The sequence below is a fragment of the Drosophila simulans genome, chromosome X, assembly GCF_016746395.2.
Source record: "Drosophila simulans strain w501 chromosome X, Prin_Dsim_3.1, whole genome shotgun sequence".
NCBI classification, from domain to species: domain Eukaryota; kingdom Metazoa; phylum Arthropoda; class Insecta; order Diptera; family Drosophilidae; genus Drosophila; species Drosophila simulans.
In genome coordinates this window covers 10,000,001-10,022,763 of record NC_052525.2, presented here as the reverse complement: position 1 = coordinate 10,022,763, position 22,763 = coordinate 10,000,001, and the positions used below count along the sequence as shown (strand labels likewise).

Genomic DNA, 22,763 nt, shown 5'->3' with positions numbered 1-22,763 from the left:
GCGGAGTGGGGCACGGATATCTAAGCACCACGAAAGCCAATGGGCGCAAGGAAATCCCTGCCAAATTCCGCAGGACTATGCGTAGTAGAATTAATAATTAAACAATGCAAATAAACATTAAATGAAAAGCATGAGCAAGGCACTTTTCGCTAGGCTTCTGAAAAGCAAACCGAAATAAGAAACAGAAAACCATATAGCGATATTAATTAGTCCACACACACACACGAACAAACACACACAGAAACTCTCTCCCACACATGCGCCCCAGCCACGCCCACATATAAAAAACCCAAAATTTTTGGGACGTTTGCTATGCCAGGCAATGTTTAGTTATTAACAAAACCAAATGCAAAAGCAAAGGAAAACAAACTGAAATCGAAAGCAAACACAAATTAATGAAAATGATGAGTAAAGTAACAAAAGTAACAAAACAAGCTTGCTATCACACAATACATGTAAAAGGTATATTATATAGCATATTGATAAATGATATAAACATTAATTTATACCTATATTTTAAATGCATCATCTGGTTTTTCGTGTCCACCAAAACAAGGATAGCAAACAGCATAAGCATGATAACGATTACGATAACGATAGCGACGACGTTTAGGACGGAAGCAGATCGAAGAGGAAGTGTAGACGATGGTGGAGAGAATAGGAGAAGAGAAGTGAAGAGTACTTGGCATATAAATGCATACAAATATATGTAAACCATTTTTACATTCAATTCATTCAAATTAATTTTTAGTAATACTGAATTTTCGATAAACCGGGCCAGCGAACGCTACGCCCACCGCCCCGCCCCCCTCAAAAAAGTCCCTACCCACGAAAAAGAGGAAATTTAAAGCAAGTTTGAAATGAAATAAAAACTTTAAATAAAATATTAAAAACAGAAAACCAAAAAGGAAATGGAACCCGAAATTTGGTAGATGTGTTGCTAGACTAATGAAAACCACTGCTTACTCCATTCGTTGATTTTAGTTTGGGATAGAAGGGACAGGTGGATTCATGGAAGATGTTCATAGATGTCTTCCGATTTTCAATTTTTGTTTTTGCCGTAGCTTGCGCCGCAGCCATTGGAACTATGGAATTAGACTTCTGGTAATATTGTGGAAAGTAGAACATACGTTCTGAATGAACTGAAGGTTACTATGGAACATCATCTGCTGGCCTGAACCTCAATTAACAAGTGATATCCACACTGGACGCAAGCTAATCCCTTCCAGAAGCACTTATTACTTTTAGCCCGGTTGCACATGCGTTGCCGTGTATACCTTGCAGCCCATAGATCGGTGTGGTTAGGGTATCCACCGCAGTGATGCCCACAAATCATGTGGCAGTCGCAGGATCGTTACATAATGCACTTCGTGGGTACAGTGTGTTACATTCTCAGCTTATTTATTCCTTCAAGGTCTTGCACTACACATAAAATAAACTGATCCGCAGTCCAGCGATGGCCACGGATCCAAGACATCGATTGTGGCGGATGAGTTGTAGTTGCGTTGGAGCAGCTGCATCCCTCTACTTCTTCTTGGGCTTCAGCACCTGGTAGGCGATCAGCAGGCCCATCACGGCGTACGTGGCCTTGGCCACCTGGACAAGGGCGGGATAGATGGATGGCATAACAACCGGATTAGCATTACCACGAGCACGACGTTCTGAGATTCCATCTACTCACATTTGCACGGCCGCTCATGGTGGTGCCATTGAAGATTTTCGACAGGCCGGTCAGTTTCTCGCCTTCGCCAGCCATTTCTGTGGATTGAAGGTGATGCGTTTCAAGTGGAACTCAGTGAATGGCTGAAGCGGCGACTTGAACTACTCACTTTAAGATTTATTTGCACGGAATTCGAGCTGCTAGTTGCCTGTAAAAAATATTTGCGAGCAGAGGTTATACAACTGAGCCTATCGGGGTCTATCGGTCTTCGATAATAGAAGGGTATGCCAGTCGTTGCTTATCGATACTATCGAGCTGGGCGAACAGTGTTGACAGTGCCTAGACCTGCCAACTGGGTGCAAATAAACTTCAGCTGACCAACATTGTCGGTGTGTTAGTCAACACTAATGAACACAATTTGGCGGGACAATTTGAAATGCCTCAACACAGTTCTTAAATATTAGTAAATATTGAAATTTTAATAATATTAATAAATATTAAATAAACAATATATATATATTTCTTAAAACATACAGTAACTAAAAATTATATTTATTTCCATATCATAACTTGTAACAATATATTTACATAACATATAATACCATAAATATACTTTAATATTATAAACTGAATAGATTTAATCCTGGACGGCAAAACAATCTTTCCTCAGGTCCGCAAGCCATCGGACGGCAAATTGTCAAGTCCTTATCAAAAGTCAACGACAGCTTTACGAATGGCGAATCTAATTAAGGAGCCAAAAATAAACGCGCCACAACTATTCCTCGTGTCGCTCAAATCTGCACAGACTCATTAAAATTATAATGCACTTCCTGGGAACTAAAGGCTGCCATTTGATTGTCAGGACGAACTAGTGAAAGGGCCGGCATTAAATAGAATGCGGCAAAAGTCGGAAAAAATCGTGTAATTAGAGCCATAAATGCACTTCAAGTCCACCCAGGTCCACACCCATCTAACCCGCAAGCCAATGCACAAAGGAAGCATATTAAATGAAAGTAGTGCCAAATCCTCCGACTCAACAATTAGTGAAAAATCAAAAAAAAAAAATGTATATATATACAGTCCAACCATATTATACTTGAACCTCTGACAAGTTGAACTTGTTGGTATTAAGACAATTTTTTAAATAATAAAAAGTTCTACTTTGTATGTAACTAATCAGAAAAGCACATTACAAAGTAGCCAAAGAGAAGTAATGATTTAAAGAATTATAGTTCTTTATGTTCTGAGCTTGACTGTTTTTTTGACATGACATTAACTTCCACGCCCCCTCTGTGGAAAGTATAAGAGCCCAACGACTGTACAGTCCGCCAGTTAAAGATGAGCGACGAGGTGAAAGGAAAAAAGCAGGAGAAAAAGGACCAATCTTTGCGGGTGCAAATCCTCGTTTATCGCTGCATGGGCATCGATTTGTGGAGCCCCACGATGGCGAATGACCGCCCGTGGCTGACCTTTGTCACAATGGGACCACTTTTCCTGTTCATGGTGCCCATGTTCCTGGCCGCCCACGAGTACATCACCCAGGTGAGCCTGCTCTCCGACACCCTGGGCTCCACCTTCGCCAGCATGCTCACCCTGGTCAAGTTTCTGCTCTTCTGCTATCATCGCAAGGAGTTCGTCGGCCTGATCTACCGCATCAGGGCCATTCTGGCAAAAGGTAAGTTTCTACTAATTAAAATAAATTTATATAACATAAAAATATATTTTATAATTCGCAGAAATCGAAGTGTGGCCTGATGCGCGCGAAATCATCGAGGTGGAGAACCAAAGTGACCAATTGCTCAGTCTTACGTACACCCGCTGTTTTGGACTGGCTGGAATCTTTGCGGCCCTGAAGCCCTTTGTGGGCATCATACTCTCCTCGATTCGCGGCGACGAGATTCACCTGGAGCTGCCCCACAACGGCGTTTACCCGTACGATCTCCAGGTGGTCATGTTTTATGTGCCCACCTATCTGTGGAATGTGATGGCCAGCTATAGTGCAGTAAGTTTCCAAACATACATAATTGTTTATAATTTGACCGAAAAGCGCGACACAGCCAAAATGCAGACTGTTTTGTAATTTTTCGAATTTAAGGTAACCATGGCACTCTGCGTGGACTCGCTGCTCTTCTTTTTCACCTACAACGTGTGCGCCATTTTCAAGATCGCCAAGCATCGGATGATCCACCTGCCAGCGGTGGGCGGAAAGGAGGAGCTGGAGGGGCTCGTCCAGGTGCTGCTGCTGCACCAGAAGGGACTCCAGATCGCCGATCACATAGCGGACAAGTACCGGCCGCTGATCTTTCTGCAGTTCTTTCTGTCCGCCCTGCAGATCTGCTTCATTGGGTTCCAGGTGGCTGATCTGTTTCCCAATCCGCAGAGTCTCTACTTCATCGCCTTTGTCGGCTCGCTGCTCATCGCGCTGTTCATCTACTCGAAGTGCGGCGAAAATATCAAGAGTGCCAGCCTGGATTTCGGAAACGGGCTGTACGAGAGCAACTGGACCGACTTCTCGCCACCCACCAAGAGAGCCCTCCTCATCGCCGCCATGCGCGCCCAGCGACCTTGCCAGATGAAGGGCTACTTTTTCGAGGCCAGCATGGCCACCTTCTCGACGGTGAGTTTCCGTAACCATGCCACGTGCCGCAGAAATACACCTGGAGAAACAATTCAAAACACTAGTGCCACTTTTCATTTTTTATCTGCCTATGTGTAGATTTATTGGAGACAATGTAAATGTGCCTGATGTTTTCCGTTGCAGATCGTTCGCTCTGCCGTGTCGTACATTATGATGTTGCGCTCCTTTAATGCCTAAAAAGGACATCAAAATGGGTCAAAGGAGGCTGCATTTTAAGCAGGTGTGCCAGGTGACAAGGCAGTTTAAGACACACACAGCAGAAATCGTTCTAAGAACAAGAATTGCTTATCAACAATATATATTTATAAATGATATTTATGGCACGCTTAAAGATTTATATCAAACCAAAAGCCAATTACTTAATTATACAAAAATGTGGCTAAGTGCACCACAGGTGCACTAAGTTTCCAGATAAATTTCGTGGTAAATACTCAACTACAAAGTTTTCAGATTATCGGCAATCAGACCGACAAATTCACTTTCAATTTCATTCAACAATTGTGTATTCCCATCTTTGAATCTCCAGCTGCGTCGAGCTTGTTGGATTAATTTGTGTTTTATTTTTATAACGAGCCAGGCAAAATACCCGACATTGGGGGCTGGGAATGAGTTGGGACAAATGTGGAGGCCAGACGTCACTGCCATTCACGGCCACCCATTGCCACCCATCATGACGAGACTTCTTTTTTAAACTTGAGCTGTTTTTCCTAGCTCAAAGGAAAATAAGCAAAGTTCAGATGCGAGGCGTGTGTTTTTTTTCTTCTTTTTTTTTTTTTTTTTTTTTTTTTTTTTTTTTGGCAGGGGAAGTGGAGCAGATTGCAAGCGATATCGCTGCAAACTACAAGTATACGTATCTTTTCGCGATTTCGCAGTCAGACTCAGTCGAGCTCAGTCAGTCCCACTTGCACCCATGTTCGACCCATTTTCTAGCTGGCTGTAACGATTTCCTGTTCGAACCGTGATTGATGACAGGCGACCATGGAGCAGGAAGGTGGATATCTGTTGGATGCAAAAGTCTTAAGTACACGCAACAGTGAGCTGCTTGATTGGATACCTGGATACTACGGGAGTTTGGCACTTGCGAAAGTGCCCAGTATCATTCACCGCATTTCACGCCCGTTGCACTTTAATTGCCAACTGTTTTCCGATACCGCGGATATCATTTCATAAGTTCTTAATTACGTATACGACGGGGTGGCCCGCAGCACTGGCGCTTCATCGGGCTGCCAGTGAAATGGGTTGGTGTCAATTGTGCAATGCATTAGCTACATGTCTTTCAAACTTAAATGAGTTATTTAATTGTAAAAGTTTTGCCTTTTTTCTGTTCAATTTTCAGTTATATTCTTATGTGTATAAATGACTGCCGAGAATGCCAAAAATTCGTTGCCTCAACCATGGTGTTATTCATTTTGCTACTGATTGAATTTCTCTGGGGCTTTCGGGTTCTAATTTCGTTCGCCCTAACTAAGGTCATCGCCCCCAATCACCTTCCCCGTTTGCCCATAAACAGTTTTTGATTTACATGGCCAGAATTGAATTTATTTATCTCCCTCTCGTCAAATCGCATTCTCCCTTCCGAAAAGTCTGATTTGGTAACAACAATAAAGCAGATTGGCAGTGGAGCAGTGGAGCAGTTGTAACCGAAACAAAATAAACGGAATTGAAATGTCCCCGGACCTGGTCATGATTTATAGCATTGCATAGCGACTGGATATTCTAAACTTGTTGGTACTAATAAAAAACCCCTGGCTCGCACTTCCCACCCCCTCGTACATACGTAAAACAAAACATAAAAATGAAATAAAATATTATTTGAAATATGTGTGCTGTGCGAATTCCATGATTGAGCATAAATAAAGTGTATAGTAAGCTGGCACAAGCAGAGCTCATGAATTTCGAAAATAAACTGTTTTGACAACTTGGGGCTCGTGTGCGCAAACAAAAAGGGTTTTTCTTCCTTTCTGTTTTTTAGTTTCACTGCCAAGAGTTTTGAACTACCGGCAAATTGCTAAGCAGTGAATAATTCTATATCCTCTAGTACTCCTCTCATCGCAAACCGGAAAACAAAAGCCCTTTATAGCCTACCATTCCTCTAGTTTTCGCCATTCCTTGCCATTGTCCTTAGTGCTCCACTTATTTACTTTGAATGGAAGGGCATTGTGTTAAGCAGGACACAATATTCACTTCCTTTGGGGCTGGTTATTTCACGAGATATTTATAAATGTATTTTCAGTTAGCATCCTTATCAAATGATATGTTTTAAAAGAAGAGTTTTTGAAAAAAATCAATTTTAACATTTAAGCCTACCTTAATGCATAATAAACCAGATAAATTTAGAGCTGATTTAAAGGTGATGAGCGATGTGTGCAATCATAATTTCCGCGGGTGCTAACTGCGGCATGTGCCCCGAATATCCTGGATCTCCTGCCTGTCCTGCCTTTTTCAAGCTGGCTCCGTAAAACCGTCACAAAGTAACGCATGGGAAGCTTAACGACTGCGACCATAATGTGAGGACAAGCTGCTCCGTCTCAGCGCCATCAAAACCGGACATGACCTCGGATTCGGCTGGAAACCAAGAGTCTTCTTAGGTGAAAACCTGAACCTAAGCCCGCCAAGAAAAACACGTTGGAAAAAAAAGCACAGCAGAAAAGAGTAATAGAACCATCAAAGTTTATATGCTTTATGTTTTCACTTTTAACGCTTTTTAGGGCGGAACAGAAGGGCGTGGAGCAAAAGGCAGATGATGTAGCGGCCCATTGTCATCGAAGATGATTTATTGCCCCGACTGCAAGTGGCCAAAAAAAAAATAATCATGTTTATTCCGTTGTCATAGCGTAAGGAGTACAAAGAGGCGAGCTGAATTATCGAGTATACGCAGCGTTGGACACCGCTGGCGGATATATATTCAGTTGCATTTAAGCTCCTCCGCAGGCGAGCTCATAAGACGGAGTCCTGCTGCTCTTGAATATCGCATTCTCAAGGCATTTTGCTTTAGAATTTCAATAACACATTACACATATTTAAAGCCTTTTTGTAAGATTTTCGTTTTTAGCAAGCTATTTGTTATTTTTTATTACAGGAGTAGTTCATAAAGTAAAAGAAGTAAAATCTCACGGTAAGTAAGTTTCCCAGTAGGCTGGAATTAAGGCAAGCAAGTATTGTCCGAAACATTTCAAAAGGGTCCTTCGGAGAACTTCACGGCAGTAAGTCGTTTAGCCAGAGCTTTTCGGAAAAAGCTTTCGGAGTAGCAGTAACAGGTTCGCCTGTTGGCAACAGCTGGCCCAAACCGTTTACGGCCAAGTTAACAGGGAAGCAACAGTGCGCTGGCCGATTTAAAATAGCGCGTCCGCTGACAAGACGACTCAGTTCCTGTTCAGCCACAGTCGGTTACGTTTGCCGTGAACCGAGAGCCCCCGGAAAAGTAGTGTCGAGGATTAGAAGTGTTGAGCAGTTATATTCAGTACCGAACGGAGTCAGTCAGAATTCGAATCGAAAACAGTTCCCAAATCGGACAATCCGATCGGACATTTCAAATCCAAATCCAAATCCCAATCCAATTCAATTCCAAACTTAAATTGAAATTCAAAATTTTTTTGAAAGACACTGTGTCGCGTGCTCACTGAAATATCAACAAAGAAATCAAGGTTTGAACTCTGGTTCTTCCCCTCATTTGGTGTCTGTTGTACGTATTTTTTTTTTAATTTTTTGAAAGTGCGTGCGTGTTATAAAAAGTTTGTTTGAGGGGCTTTCTTTTTGAACAACAAAACACCAGCAGAAAGAAGAGAAAAAAAAAACACGAACCTAAAGCGAATAAAGTAGGTAACAACAAAGCGGCTAAGCGGGAAAGTCGGAGGTCAGGTATCCTTGGTGCCCCTGTCCAGCCAGCTATTATAAGCCATCGTTTTCCTTTTTATTTTTTTGCTTGGCTCGGCTCTTTCGAGGTGTAGTATCCAGTTTATGCAGACCTATGCAGAAAATTTTATTTCATTTCATTTCGTTTCAGTTTGGTTTGGTTTGGTTTAGGTTCGTTATTTCCTCTTGCTCTTGCTTGGGTTCCGGTTCCTTTCGTCTATCTCCCTGCTTTTTTTTTATTTTTTTTGGTAATTTTGTTTTGCCTTTTCATATTTGATGAGGACGTGTTGGCAGACACGGGGGGTGTCATCTATATATACGCTATCCTAAAACAGAAGCTCCAGTTCCTCTCCTTGGGCACCGTTTTATACTTTATTTATCTGTCGTACCCGCCCACTCAGACCCATCCACCCATACACCCATCCAAGCGTGGCCTTTTGTTATGCATGGCCGTGTGAATCATTCATATGCAAATGCTGTGAAAATTCCCATTTATGTTTTGAGGAAACCCGCAGAAGCCACAGAAATAAGAGTAGTTCTTCTTATGGTCTTGTGGTCTTTCTGGTCCTTTGATCCGTGTTGAAGGGTAACAGGTATTAGGGGTATGGGGCATGGGGCTTGGGGCATGGGGTATGTTGCATGCGTAGTCAAACGATCAAAACTGGCCGCCAAATGCCATATTTTAGTCTCCATTAAGTGTTGCCTACTTATCGGCGGCAGCTGATAGCTCTGCTTTGTTTGTCCTGGCCAATTACGCCGGTGAGCAGTTCATTTGCGACCATGACTAACCGCTTTCCGCCCTAATCTAATCGGCTTTTGCCCTTCAGCCCGTGTGATTCCTAATCGTATGTGAATGATTCGAGATTTGCGGTTCTGTCTGCTTCGCATGTGCTATTTCAATTTGTATTTGTTTTTTACTGGGTGTTTGATTAAATAAATGTGCGTGGATGTAGAAAAAAGTTACTTACCTTACTTACTTTTCAATCATAAATATTTAATCATGAAAAGAGTTGGAATGTTTGTATAGTGGCTTAAATAAAGTTTGCCCTGAAAAGCATGGTGCACTTTTTGCTTAAACCACGTGCGGGATTTGAATCCCTTTAATAAATAACCAAATCCACAAAGTGGCGATGTTCTTACTCCTTTTTTAATTACTTCAATTGTCCGGTGCTTCACTATATATATACGTATGTATATGGTGGCTTTAATCCGCTCTGGGTGATCAATTGTAATCGGCGGGATGTTGACGCATTAAGCCCCTTGTCCGTCACAGCCACTGGCTCTTAGCCTTTTTGCTGCTTTTCCATTGCGGCTCAAAAACAGCGAGATATTTCTGCTCTGCAAATTAACAGATTAGTGGGATTATGAATACAGATTTTTAAAGCATTTAAGTAGCTTCCCAACAACAAAAAATCACATAAAAATCAACTCAACTAGCTCTATTCACGCTTCGCCATTCATTAATTGTTGGGGAGTTAATTTTATATAAATATGAATGTTATTTGAATGGGGCTTTTTCAGGCCAACGCAGTTTCTAATTTACTTGCCCGAAGCGTTGGAACAATAATATAGTTTCTCTCCTACCTTCGCCACAATTTAAAATCCAGAAAGGAGAAGTTTCTGCTTTTTATTTTAACATTGCGGCTAATTTGGTCCGACCATCAAACCAACAACAGACAAAAAGAAAATGTAAACGAAAAAACACCAGGAAATGAGGAAGAAAGTAAGAAAAGTGAGGGCTGGGTGTAAGAGGCTTTCCACCAGCCACAGCAATTAATTTACATTAATTTTCCTTTGTTCGCATGGCATTGTTTTGTTTCGTTTCATTTCTTCTTTTCCCTTTTTTTTTTACTTTCTGCCTGGGCAGCCGCAGCGGCAGCAGCGATTTTATTAAAAAACAATTACAACACTTGGGCATCTGCTCTGTACCATTTCATCGCGACCTGGAAAGGACCCGTCCATATTAGCAGGACCTAGAAAAAGAAAAAAACCCGAAACGGAAAGAGCCAGGATGTCGGACAAGCAGCAGGAAAAGGAACCAATCCCCGATGAGGAGCAGCAGCAGGAGCAGGAGCACGAGGCTCCTGGCAGCAGACATGCCTGTTGCGGATCTGGACCGGATCCGGAACCGGAAGTGGAAATGGACGTCGAGGTGGAGGAGGCATCGGGATCAGCAATCGGCGCTGCAGCTGCTGGCGGATCGGATGCACCCGCTCCGGCCAATCCGAATCCGGGGCTGGAACGCGACAGGGACAGGGACTCGCACGGCGACAGGTGAGTGAAGCGAATTCCGATACTGATTCCCATTCCGATAGCCATTCCCGTTCCGAGCACTCCATTGACATCCAGCCCATCCTCGCGTTCCGAGCGACCTTGTCAATATCCATTAGCTAATTGGGCATGCGATGTCGTGGAGGCTAGACGGAGCAAAAGGTGGGCCTAGTCTGGCCCGAAAAGTGAAGCCAACTGTCCCAAATTAAATCAACACCATTACAATATACCGAGTAGCATGCGCATACATACATAATTTAATTATATTAACCTATAATATGTATAGTTTTATATTATATGGAAATTAGTTCATCCAGAACACAAAACAACAAGTAAATATGTAAAGTTGTAGGTCTTCTAATGTATGTTTAACATATACTTATTACGTATAACCCTATAATTTAATACTTATTATACATATTATGTATATAATCCTTGTAAAATCTTGGAAATCTCTAACTTGAAACAAAAGCTTAATTTACAATTAACTCCAAGTGAAATCATGGTTTTAAAAACACAGAGTCATAACATAATTACTCCACTCCAAATGACTTCGGTGTCATTTAGCCCGAGTTCACCCTCTCTTTAGATCCCAAGCCTTAACCTAATCTCATACCCTCATTTTCTGGGCAAAAACCTTTGTTGACTGCTATGTACAACGAATTAACACATTTTGCACTTTGGTGGGGGATTCCAATTGGGGAAGCTTTATAAATAGATACCAGCCACTCCCCGAAAATAGACCTTAAAGCGAGTCCTTTGGGAACTTTTTGGTTGACAAGCGAACCCTTTTTTGTCATTTTTTTTTTCTGGGTGTCAACTGGCCCGAAGACATTTCCTCCATAATTAAAAAGTTGTTTATTGGAATGCAATATTTAGTGTGCCATGTCTGCCAAATACTAATCTAATATTAGATTTTTGCGCTCATGTGTAAATTATAGTTCATGAATGAAATTAGGAGATCTTATCTCTATTGGCCCTATTACCCGCTGATTGTGTACTCCATATCGCGATGTAATTTACGGTCGGATTAAAAGAAAATTTATTTCTAAAGTACACCTCATGGCCAAATCAAAAGTTTGTGCTCGAATCGATTCGATAAAATTTGAAGTACACATAACTCTCTAGATTAAATGATTTCTATTTTTAATTTACTTGATTAAATATGAATTAAGGGCTAATGAGTTGCCCATAATTACTTTCTACACACCGAACAAAGTGCAGAATAATACTTTGTTTAAGTTCAACGTCTACTGGCGTGTCACTTGGGTCAATAAGTAAGGAAAATGTCTATTTGATGAGGAACTTTGGCGAGTTTCCCACCCCGAAAAGTTTAGTCTCATTTTCCACTGTGCTCTCCACTTGAAAGTAATGCTGGCATTCTGTTTTTCCTTCCGGCTGAGTTCCTTCGTCCGACTTTCATTTCCGGAGTTGCCCTCGTCATCGCCTCGCAGTCAATCATTGCCACATTTCGTGGCATTCAGCGCTGCAATTGACACTTTGCGGCGCTCTCCATTTGATTCACTCTATTTTTTTTATATAATTAAATGCCTAATTGAAGGGACATCAAATTGATGAAGCAGGTGGCGGCAGGTGGCTCCTTCTGCGCCAAGATTGTTGGCCAAAAGGGGAACGGTTGGCCGAGCAGTAGTGTCACACCATTGTTGACTTTATGCACATCAATTGTACGCCAGCCAACGGCAGGACAAACAAACCGATGGCTCGAGGACGCCATAGTCAACATCTATATAGATGGCAGCATTGTGCTGGCACATCCTGCTGCCCCAGAGATTTGACAGCATAATTAACAACTCTTCAGCAGACAAGCCATTCATACCGCTCTTTTCGTTCCTCACTTCCGATGATTTTTCAGGCGAAATCCCACGATTTATTGCTGCCCGAGCATTAACAATATCTTTAAGCAAGCTTGGGGATGCGATTGGATCGGATGGGGTACTGCGTTCTGGGAGGGATTCCGCTTCTCCCCCTTCCCTCCTTATCCTTCCATTAAGCTTACCATGTATTCGGAATTGACAATGAGCCAGTGGCTTGGACATGGCACGTGAGCTGGCTGCCAGATGAGCACATGGAATCCTCAGGTCCCCCCTCCCATTGTCATCGCCATTCAGCCCTGCCAAATTGTTAATGGAAATTATTAGTTATTAGCTACTTTGCATATTTTGATGAATCCGGCCTGCCTCACGCCCACTATCACCGTAACATTTTCAAAGTGAATAACATGGAATGAGTAAATAAAATTATTTGGCTTACTTTAAATTAGGTTTAGAAACCGGTTAAGGTGTAGATACTTCAAAATAGGTTTTTATTATCATGTGGCTGTGAAATTGTAAAATTCGGTTGATGACAAGGTAACGCAAAATAAGTTTAATCAGTCCACATTCTGATGAAAAATATGCCGTAATCCGATTTACTTATGAAGATTCCAATTGAAGTCAGCCCAATTGTTTCCCAGAATTGCCAAGTAGATGAAAGCAAATTTTTATTCCGAAACGAGGGAGTCCATCTTGTGCAGGCAGTAAATATCCGAACTGGATCCAATGGATCACTGATAAAAGCGTGTATAAACTGGTGAATGGCAGGCGACTTCCGTTGCCGATTCAGCAACCCAATCCTTTTCCTTTTTTTTTTTTGTTCCTTTTTTTGGGAGGGGAAAACTTTATGGGAGCCCCCGAAAGCTGGCACTCGGTATCTGTATCCTTGTATCGCAGAATTATAAAGTTTTCTCAGCACGAGAGTTTTGCCCGTGGGGTTGAGCACCAAAATGGAATGGAAATGCCGGCATCAAAATCAAAATGAAAATGAAAATCAAGCAGGTATGGCATACTTAAGCCGGCTCAATCCGAAAATGGAAGGAGTGCGTACTCTATGCTGTATATAGTACTGTATACTGTATAAAGTACTGCATGGAAATCGACATCTGCTGGCAATCAACTGTTCACACAATTGAATCGAATTCAATTGACCAAACAGGAAGCTAATGCGAATCCGAATCCGAGTCCGAATGCGAATGCGAATGTGATTTCTAATCAATGGTGAGTCTTTACCCCGGGAAACCTGGAAATCTGGCCGTGATTGCGATTATGGCAGCCGCACTGCCCCAGTGATTTATGGTCGCTAAATTCGCTGAATGCTGGATGCTATATGCTGGATACTGAATAGTACATGCTGCTGGATGGCAGTTCCCAGCAGGCTTTGGCATTGGCATTCAGTTCACACGACCCATTCGAAAACCAGAGAGCAGAACTTGACCCCATCACGTGCCCTTGACTACCTACTCTCCTGTGCGCCGGGGAAAACAGACACACAGTGCCACAATTAAACGCACAAGGACATGGACATCGACATGGATGTGGATGTTGATGTGCATGTGGATGTACATGTGGATGTACATGTGGAGCGATCGGAGTGGAACGGAGCGGAATCAGTTCCATCCAATCGAATTCAAAGGTTGCCGCTGCAGCTCAGCTTTGACCCAACGAGTTTAAGAGAAGCACTTGGCCTAATTGAAACAATTATATACTTTCGCACTGAATAAACCAACTTGAACAATCTCAGATACTTTGGAAATGTTCATATATAAAACAAATTGACTTACAAATATGTAAGAAATCACAGAAGTAAAGACTTTGCCTAAGCAAATACATTTGCGGAATGTAACTTGATAGACATGACCAATAACCAAGCCGAGAACTAGTTCAGTGGGCCCCTGAAAGGACACGCAGCTGGAAAAAAAAGGACACAGCATCCTTGCAGGCGGAAGAAGCAATTGGCCAAAATGGTGTTTGAAGTAAAACCCAGAAACGTGACGGGATTCACAAACGTTGTCGAACGCATGCCAGAATACCGCAAGGGCATCTTACCCTTACTTAGGAGAACCGACAAAGGCGACAAAAAGCTCAACGGCAAAGAACAATAGCATTGACCACAAGGAGCACGGTCCAGCCATTGGGATTAAAGTTAAAAATACCCATTCGAGCAGTTCGCTTTTTTTGCCTTTCAATTGCACATGTAGCTGTGCAAGGTAATAACGTATACGCATTAAGTATACGACTCGGTGTACGAAAAGCTTAAGCTGTAACAGCTATTATCTTTAGACTCTGGCCAAGCAATGTGTGTCTTTAAAGGAATATAGTTTCGTTTATTTAAGTTATCATTTCGGTTACACATTTAGCTAGGTAAGCTGATAACGTGTACGCATTAAGCATACGACACGGTGTACAAGAGATTAAAATATGGTTTAACTATTAAAACGATAGAGAGGCCTATTTAGATCACAATTTCTAAGTTTTGTTTATCTATTTTTTAGAATATTTATTTGAAAATATTTCTATAAATTTTCGCATATGTTGCATATTCAAAGCTGTAATCGATGCGTGCCCAATTAAGGCGTGCTTTATCTGGCCGAAATTATTTAACTGGAAATAGATTCCGCTCTTAATTGCTCGCCGTAAGGATTAGTTAGTTGGTCCGTTGGATATGCGTGTTTTTGGCCAAGTTCAATGGAGGATTCCGCTGGAGCGCCCACATCAAAGGCCGACTTTCTGCCAATCTGCCGGTGCCATGGCCATTTTCATTGTCGGCCGTGTCTGGCAGAGATGCCCTTTGTTTTCACTTTAAGCCTGGCCCAAACATACACATCCACATGGTTGGTTAGCAACTGACGTCACAACAGACGATGCTGCAAGCACATCAACGGCAGTGTAGCCATCTCCCAACGTTCTGCTTGTGAAATTACCGACTAATTACCAACTGTTTGGTGCGGAAAATCTCTGGTCAAAATAAGTTGAGGCCAGACGAAAAAAAAAATGAAATAAAATTAGTTTACCATACTTGTTGGAGCCTCTTTTTTTGTTTTGCTGCTGCTTTTCGGCCTTTATTTTGGTCGCCACACCATCGATTTTTATATGCCGACGCACAAGAGCTGAGCACACAACCCCATTCTATGCTACATACATGTATATATGTATATATATTTATGTAGTTACTATACATATATATACATATATACCTACATATCGACGAAAATATGGTTGACGTTGGTAACGGTAATAAATCGCCATTGAAATTTTGTTGTTCAGTTTGCTTTATTATCACACCCTATGCAAAGGGGTAGAATTCCTTTGGCCATCAACTTGAAACCCGATATCAGCTGATTATCATCAAAATACGAAGTCACCTAAGGGCTTAACATATGAGCACATATTCAAAGGTACATTAAAGGATAGATAAGCTTTTCCATAGGTTAAATAAAATGATTTGGGATTGAAAATAACATTGTTTTCAAAAATATCAACGCACATATCATTTGGTGCATCGAAAGGCAAAAGCACATTTATTGCTTTTCGACTCCACCAAATGCCATCGAATAGAGGATTTTCGTTGGCAGACTGAGGTTTGGTGGTCGAAATACCCGGCCTAATAAATAGATATGATTGGTAGAACTTGGTTGGCTTTCCAATTTGAGTAGAAGAGAAAAGTTTTTTGGCTTTGCTCATTGTTTTTAAGTGCTTTAATTGGCGCGGTTTTTCCTGGAAGTGGAATTTCCCAGCTGAAATTCCAAACCTCCGCCGTGGCTCAGGTTTCTCTTTTCGGGCTTGTGGAATCCGGCGGAGTGTGCAACAGTTTTTCGGAGTCGCCCACAAAATGTATTGATTGCTATCGATTAGGCTGAATGCGTGGAGTGTGCGTGTGTTTGAGTGTGTGACAATGTAGCCAGTTGCGTGAGAAAAAATAAAAATAAAAGGTGAAAGAGAGAGCAGGTCCTGGCAGGAGTGACATTTTACAAAAGGACACCGGCGAATGGCGTATGGCGTATGGCGACTGGCAGGCCAGGCAAAGAGCAAAGCGCAACAAATGTTATTCCATCCTGTTGCCGCCCGGGTTCGCCTCGAATCCTTGAATCCCTGAATCCTCGAAGCCTTGAATCCATGGATCCATGTGTCCTCCTGTCCCCACCCCGCTGCTGCCACTTGCAGCTGCTGCCCCTGCTGTTCTGCACTCGCCTTTTGTCATTTTGTTGTTTTCTTCTCGCTGGCTGCTCGGACAATTTCCGTTTCCGATTCCGATTCCGCTTTCAATTCAGTTTCAGTTGCACCCACTTTTTCTTTTCAAACGTCGTTGTTTGTTAATTTGTTTGTGCAGTCGCCGCCGAAGGGGGAACTCGTGGAAAAAAGCTGCAAAATTGCAGGTGGTTCGCAGATCTGCCTTGGCATGGTAACTAGATAACTTGATATGCGCTTAGAGCGCATTATCGTATGCTTTTTGTGCCCGTTACTCGTAGAGATTCGTTCAAAAGTATGCAACAGGCAGAAAGTAAAGTATAAAGTATCTATATTCTTGACCAGGATCCATAGCCGATTCGATCTGGACATGTCCGTATGAACTGATAGTCGGGAAATTCGTCAATAGAATTCTCCCTTGTTTTTTATGTGTAAATCCTTCAAAGGCGACTGCCAGAAACATTCCAGCAATCATTGAATCTCTCGATTGCCAGTTTGCTTATCTAAGCTGCATATATAAGGATATATCGGCACTTCTGGCCAATGACCAATGGTCACACAGCCAGGATCCTTCGGATTAAATCGACGCATAAGAGCTTACGTGGATGCAAAGTTAAATCTTACGTCTACATCATCATTTCGAAACCGATTTAGTTGCACTTATTCATTACGAGAGCTTCAGCACTTTGAACGGCAAAAAATAACCAATAATCACGCCAAAGCTGTACATTCAAAATGTAAATTCCGAGAACTGTTTGCACTGAGTGCCAACGCTTTGTGCTCTTGCAGAGGCAAAGTATTTGTAGCCTCCTTGACACCTTGATGTCCTTGAAAACAACCAATAAGTCACCCTACATGTGGTTCCATTGAACCACATGTTTTTCCCTTCTGCTGTCCTTTCAATTTTGGTCCTGAGTGTCGATATCTGGTTTTGTATTGCTTATACTTCGCTGGGGTGATTCAACTGCAATACCCGTCCTTTAAAGTGACAAAATTCAAGGACATTTTTTACGATGCTGAAACGTTGGCAACAGCTTGCCTGTCAAAAACATTTCGAACCCAATGAGACGTTACTGCGTGCAGACAGTGCAGACAGTGTATATATAAAAAAAACATATAAATAACAATATAAATAAAAGTTTTGGGGGGTTGTTGTCTTGTTTTAGTTTTCGATAATATATAAAAGCCAAACTAACTTGAATTAATTCAGATTATTTCTTGCGGTGTATTTAGCATGTGGTGGCCAGTTGGCTACATTGATCAATGGCAGGGCTTTCTAGTCGAATTTCACGAGCTGTTGCCGCAGCCGAAAGTTTATTAATTTGTTATCCTGTCACTTGGCCGCTTTCATTGCCTTTCATTAGAGGACCCCCCACTCCGCGCCCCTCAATCCCAGATCCTCATCGCAATTCCGGAGACCGCAGAAATTAATTACCGGATTATAAGACAACTTCATTGGCCAAACGGGGGCGTTTTTGGGGCATTTCTGGCCGCTGGGATATATATGGTAGTCCAAAGGGACGTGGCAGACAAGGCGATAAGCTCGTTTCAGTTCAATTTTCACCATTTCAGGGGCAACGGCAGCCATTTGGTTTTGGGCTTTTATGATTAACATTTAATAAGAAAAGGTCACGCACCGAACTGAGGAGGTGGGCGGTGTTTTCTTTTTTTTTTTTTATATGCGGGGAGTAGGGATATGGAATGGGAATTGGAGATTGGTTGATTGGGGTGGAAACTATATCGAGAGCATTCCAGTCGCATCTGGACCCCGGCTAAATTAAGTGCCCAACTTAAATAACTCGAATTAAACATTAATAGCGTACTTAAAAGTTGCTCCTCTTCGCTTTTGTTTTTGCTTGTATCGCCTGGGCGCCTTCGTGTTTCATTTATAGCCGTTGTTATTTAGTTGGCCTTTATGGGATTCGATTGTTGCTGCTGCCGCTGGTATTTTGAGTTTCTCTTTTTTTGGGGCCAATTTGTTGCTAAGGCCGAGGCCAATAATTTCTTGATGAAATCATTTCGCTCTGAACTTTAACGTTCGCCTATGGCCATTTCTCAACTCTTCTCCAGCTGAAAATCGATGGCTGCTCCATCGATGCGATGGGCATGGGATTGGGGATGGGGATGAGTAGCATCCAGGCCACTTAAGCAAGCCTTTCAATCTTAAATGGTTCATCGAGTTTCCCTTTGATTAAACAATTGATTGTATTTTGCTGGCTTCTTTATACTTTCCACTGCAGATCAATTTGGTTTAAGGTTCCAACGATTGTTGGCCAGCATATGTAGGTATTTTATTATTTTATTTAACTAATGAATTATCATAATATTTTTTCAATTTATTAATATTTGCGGGTGTAGCCATGACGACGTCTTATTGTGCCAAACTTAATCAAAAGCCTTCTGTGTACTCTCAATATTCCTTGAACGACAACATCCTTTGTCGTTTGCACTGCTCTTTACTTCAACCCAGCTCTTCCACCGCATTTCTGTATTGTAGTCCTTGCTGAGATATTATCGTGAATTCCATGCAGATCCTTTTCCATCCTGCAGATGCGGCTGTGGCATCAGTGCTGCTGGTGGTACTTATTAAATAAGCCCGCGACATGGCCTTCATGTTGGGCCTAAGTGTTCCCCAAATGCGCGATGGATTTAGGCCTGCAAACGCACTTCGATGGGCCTAAGCCAATTTCCCGCATAGCACAGTGGATTTAAAGCTATGCAAATTGTTGTGCAGGAAATAGCCTTAGTCATGTATAAGGAAATAAAATGAATGGTAGGGAAAATCACCTTAGAGAAAAGTACTGAAATAATTTGAAATACTTATTAGAAAACTGAAATATTAGCAATCTTACTTGCTGAATGATGTCCTTTGGCCCACTGTATCCTTGGCGTAAATGGAGGAGGCACGCTGCCATTGCCATTTTGAGTTCGATACAAGCGCCCCCCCTTTCGACGCCACCCATGTTTGCGCCGCTCGAGATGTTGTCAGCTTAAGTGCTTCATTTGAGGCGCCATGAAATATGCAACAGGCCGCCCAAGTGGGCTGCCGACTGAGCAGAATGAGCATGCACGTCCTCTCTGGGCCTCCTAATCCAGCTGCTCCTCCCGCTGCTCCCATCCTTCTGCTCCGCGACAGACGACTGCATCCCATCAGGACCATCAGGAGCATCAGAAGCACGAGGACAGCAGACTGACAGAATGGCAGAATGGCAGGCTGTCTTAAATTGTCCCGCCTCTAATGCCTCGGAATCAACTTCTATTCTGTCCGCACTTCCGCTCCCAAGGGCTCGATATTGATATGCTTGACGCACTTTGGGGCTGCCAGGACCTGCCATAATTCCCCATCAAATATGCTCCAGCTGAAAGACATTCGAAAATTATGCATGTCCGCTGAATGAATGTACGCAGCTGCCTGCAAAGTGTGTGGTCGTTTTTCAGCCAGAAGTGTTTAAATAGAAAATACATTTGGATATCAAATAATGTGCTTGTTTAATATCGGCTTTCAGTATTTGCGTGTAACTTAAGCCGCCAGTAATTAATAGCATAGCACTAAAGGTAAATAAATATTTTCGGCTGGGCTACGTTTACATACCCTAATTATTTTAATTAGTTACTCAAGCGAAAGGATCTCCCTAATTATAAAACTTAATCCATTAGGCATTTTTGCGTTCTGGTACTTGGGAATAATCCTTTGGCTTGACTTTATTATTAAATGTTTTCCGCGGCAAACGAAATAATTTTCTTTTCAGCTGGTTTTCATTTGTGTGACGATTTCATTTGCGCCTCGCAAGGCTTTTGGTGACATTTAAATATAAATGAAAAAGGTACGCATACTTCACGTTGTGGCTATGTCTGTGTGTGAGTGTGTGTGTGGGGTGGGCGGTGAGAAGGATGGGGGTGTGGCGGTTAGGCCATAAGGGTTTTACACAGAGACATCTGCATATTGCCATTGTGACAGGCATGGAGTCGTGAAAGCCAAGCCGTCTTCTTATTTCTTTCACATGTGGAAAAAGTTAAAATATACATACGCACACATATATACACATATGTATATAGTATGTTTCCAAGGAAAAGCGGAAGGAGGATGGAGAAAGAAAAGGGCGGTAGGTCCTGCAATTTAGCGCGACAACAATGGCGGCCAAGTGGCGCCATCATCTTCTCCCCTTCCCAAATTTCATCTCCTTTTTCGGCGATGTAGGCATACAAATGCCGGAATTCGTATGTGAACTGTGAACTTGTGTATTTTTATTTTTATTGTGATGTTTTGCTGTGTCGTATAATTAAAAACACACACAGTGAGCACAGCCAAAAACAGCGAGATGTGAAAGCCGGGAAAAAAGTGGTTACCAGGCAACGAATTAAATATTTATGTGTACAATTAGTAGTTGAAAACAATTCCTGACAATTGAAAAAACAAGCAGTGGGAAAGGTCCAGCATGAAAAAGTTAAACAAAATGCTAGCTTTACTCTTACATTTTATTTTTGTAAAGCCGCAAAAATTGTCTTTCACCGAATAGAACTAAGTTGAAGTTAATTCATGTTTTTAAGGGTATACATTTCAAGTTGAAAGTTTATTTGCGACTTAAGTAAAGAAAGAGTATGAATAAATTAAATCAGAAATCCAAGAGCGTTCTAAATTTAATGCTTGTAATAAAGCACACAGATTGTTATTTCCGCCCTTAAGCCTATTATTTGTCACAGAAATAGCAGCACACCACATTGTTCCTTTTTTTTTTGCCCCCCCTTCTCCAACACGCACACACACATAGAGTGTTGCCCCAAATGGACTACAAAAGCAATCTCATCATCGACACTTTTTGCTATTTATTTTCATTATCCTTGCTCGCAGTTCCTCGCACTAATCAAATGACTGGGAAAAAAACAGTGAAACAGCAACGCCAGTCGGCAGTCGGCTGAGGAACATAATCAACGACAACAAAGTCGAAATTGAAATCAAATTGCTAAAGAGAGAGCAAGGCGAAGGCGGTAGGACATTGTGGGTGGTGCTCGATGGTCCTGGCAGGGGGTGGTCCTGGCTTACGGGTGGCAATCGTGGGTGGTTACTTTCGCCACCCACACGACGGCATGAAAGAATGAAACTGGAGCAATGCAGCAACAACAGCCGAGCAGCATCATTAAAATGCAATGCATCAACGCGCGATTGTCTGTGTGACAGTAGTGGCTATGTGTGTGTGTGTGTGGCTATGTGTGTGTGTGTGTGGCTATGTGTGTTGATATTGTTGTGTCCATTATTATTTCCCATGGGCTCTGACACGGCACTCATAATTAAACGCATTTTGTATTTAATTACGTGGCGGTAACAAAAGCCTAGTATACGGCAATAGTTTCAGCCAGGATTCCGGGATTCGAGCATTTTGGAACCAGAATCCAGGATCCCCCATTTCATTGCACCACATTTTGCATAATCGTTTTTGGATTCGAGCAAAGCCCTCAAAGGGCTTAGTGCTCCACAACAATTCGCCGGCACAGTGGGCGAGCGGGCGAAAGCCAAAATGCTGCCAAGCGGAAGCTGTCCAAAAAAAGGCTCAGCCTGTCAGCCAGTAACCAGGAAACAGGAAACAGGACCTAGGACCTAGGACCTTTCCGACGTCGCCAGGACAACAGCAGCAGCAGCAGCAGCAGCAGCGGAATGATGAGTTGAGCAGAGTGGCAATGAATTGGACTTAGTCTGGCAATTAAAGGCGCTGCCAAGTGTGCTATGAAAATGTTATAGCATTGCATATCCTGGCGCTTCGTCCTTTTCGGGTTTCTGAAGCAGCTGGTCGGCAAATTAAAGTTCATACTTAGGTGTACTTCCACATCATGATTTCTTTTGTTGAGCGAGTGGTTAGGGATCCTTCGTATTTTTGACTTAGGCTTAGGTCATAAAGATTCCTTCCCTGCCAATAAAAGTTATTAGCCATTTTCGCATGGGCGTTCAACTCTATTTAGCTCACGGCTCCTCGGGCACTTGTCATTAGGATTTTTATGATGTACATTGAAATAATTCCGGCATACTAAATGTATCTGAGCATTCTAATTGCAATTTTGAGACACATCTTTAATTATTTCATTTAAAGTGCATCCACCTAATATTCCTTTTAAATTCTCACTATCATTCAGTTTGCTAATTGTGTAATTAATTGGTGCTCTGAGTGCGTTGCAGTTGAGATTAAAATCAGGCAGCCAACTCCTGGGCTCTATCCGTTATCCTTATATCCTTATCCTTGGGGTCTCACCTGCTGCACACTCACATGCAAACACTCGCACTTACAACTGTATGTGCTAACTTGGTGGATGTAATGATAGCGCCGAGTATTTT

The 22,763-nt window shown here is 42.2% G+C and overlaps 3 protein-coding genes across 8 annotated transcripts in view; 2 read left to right on the top strand and 1 right to left on the bottom strand.

The window, feature by feature from the left end:
- Nucleotides 1–1,375: 1,375 nt before the first annotated feature.
- Nucleotides 1,376–1,985, bottom strand: LOC6740060 (ATP synthase membrane subunit K, mitochondrial). Its single transcript, XM_016181070.3, has 3 exons — nt 1,830–1,985; nt 1,682–1,758; nt 1,376–1,596 (listed from the first exon to the last, which is right to left on the bottom strand). The coding sequence occupies exons 2-3, from the start codon at nt 1,754–1,756 to the stop codon at nt 1,525–1,527; spliced, it is 147 nt and encodes a 48-aa protein (XP_016038789.1). The 5' UTR covers nt 1,757–1,758; nt 1,830–1,985; the 3' UTR covers nt 1,376–1,524.
- A 992-nt stretch (nt 1,986–2,977) lies between these two features.
- Nucleotides 2,978–4,733, top strand: LOC6740061 (odorant receptor 9a). Of its 2 annotated transcripts, XM_016180841.3 has the most exons (5): nt 2,978–3,335; nt 3,397–3,662; nt 3,756–3,893; nt 4,041–4,277; nt 4,422–4,733. In XM_016180841.3, exons 1-5 carry the CDS (start codon nt 2,999–3,001, stop codon nt 4,473–4,475), a joined length of 1,032 nt encoding a protein of 343 aa, XP_016038788.1. In that variant the 5' UTR covers nt 2,978–2,998; the 3' UTR covers nt 4,476–4,733. The 2 variants fall into 2 exon arrangements, with proteins under 2 accessions (XP_016038788.1, XP_002076942.2); XM_002076906.4 differs by having other exon boundaries at nt 2,979–3,335; nt 3,756–4,277.
- Nucleotides 4,734–7,451: 2,718 nt separating this feature from the next.
- Nucleotides 7,452–22,763, top strand: part of LOC6725595 (ras guanine nucleotide exchange factor P) — a 45,132-nt gene continuing 29,820 nt past the window's right edge. The window contains exons 1-2 of one of the 5 annotated variants that reach the window (XM_039296619.1): nt 7,637–7,942; nt 10,102–10,424. In XM_039296619.1, the coding sequence (XP_039152553.1) occupies nt 10,162–10,424 (263 nt within the window). In that variant the 5' untranslated portion in view covers nt 7,637–7,942; nt 10,102–10,161. Of the gene's footprint in view, nt 10,425–22,763 lie in introns of all 5 variants that reach the window. The other 4 variants (XM_039296620.1, XM_039296618.1, XM_039296623.2 and 1 more) reach the window with 4 other exon arrangements.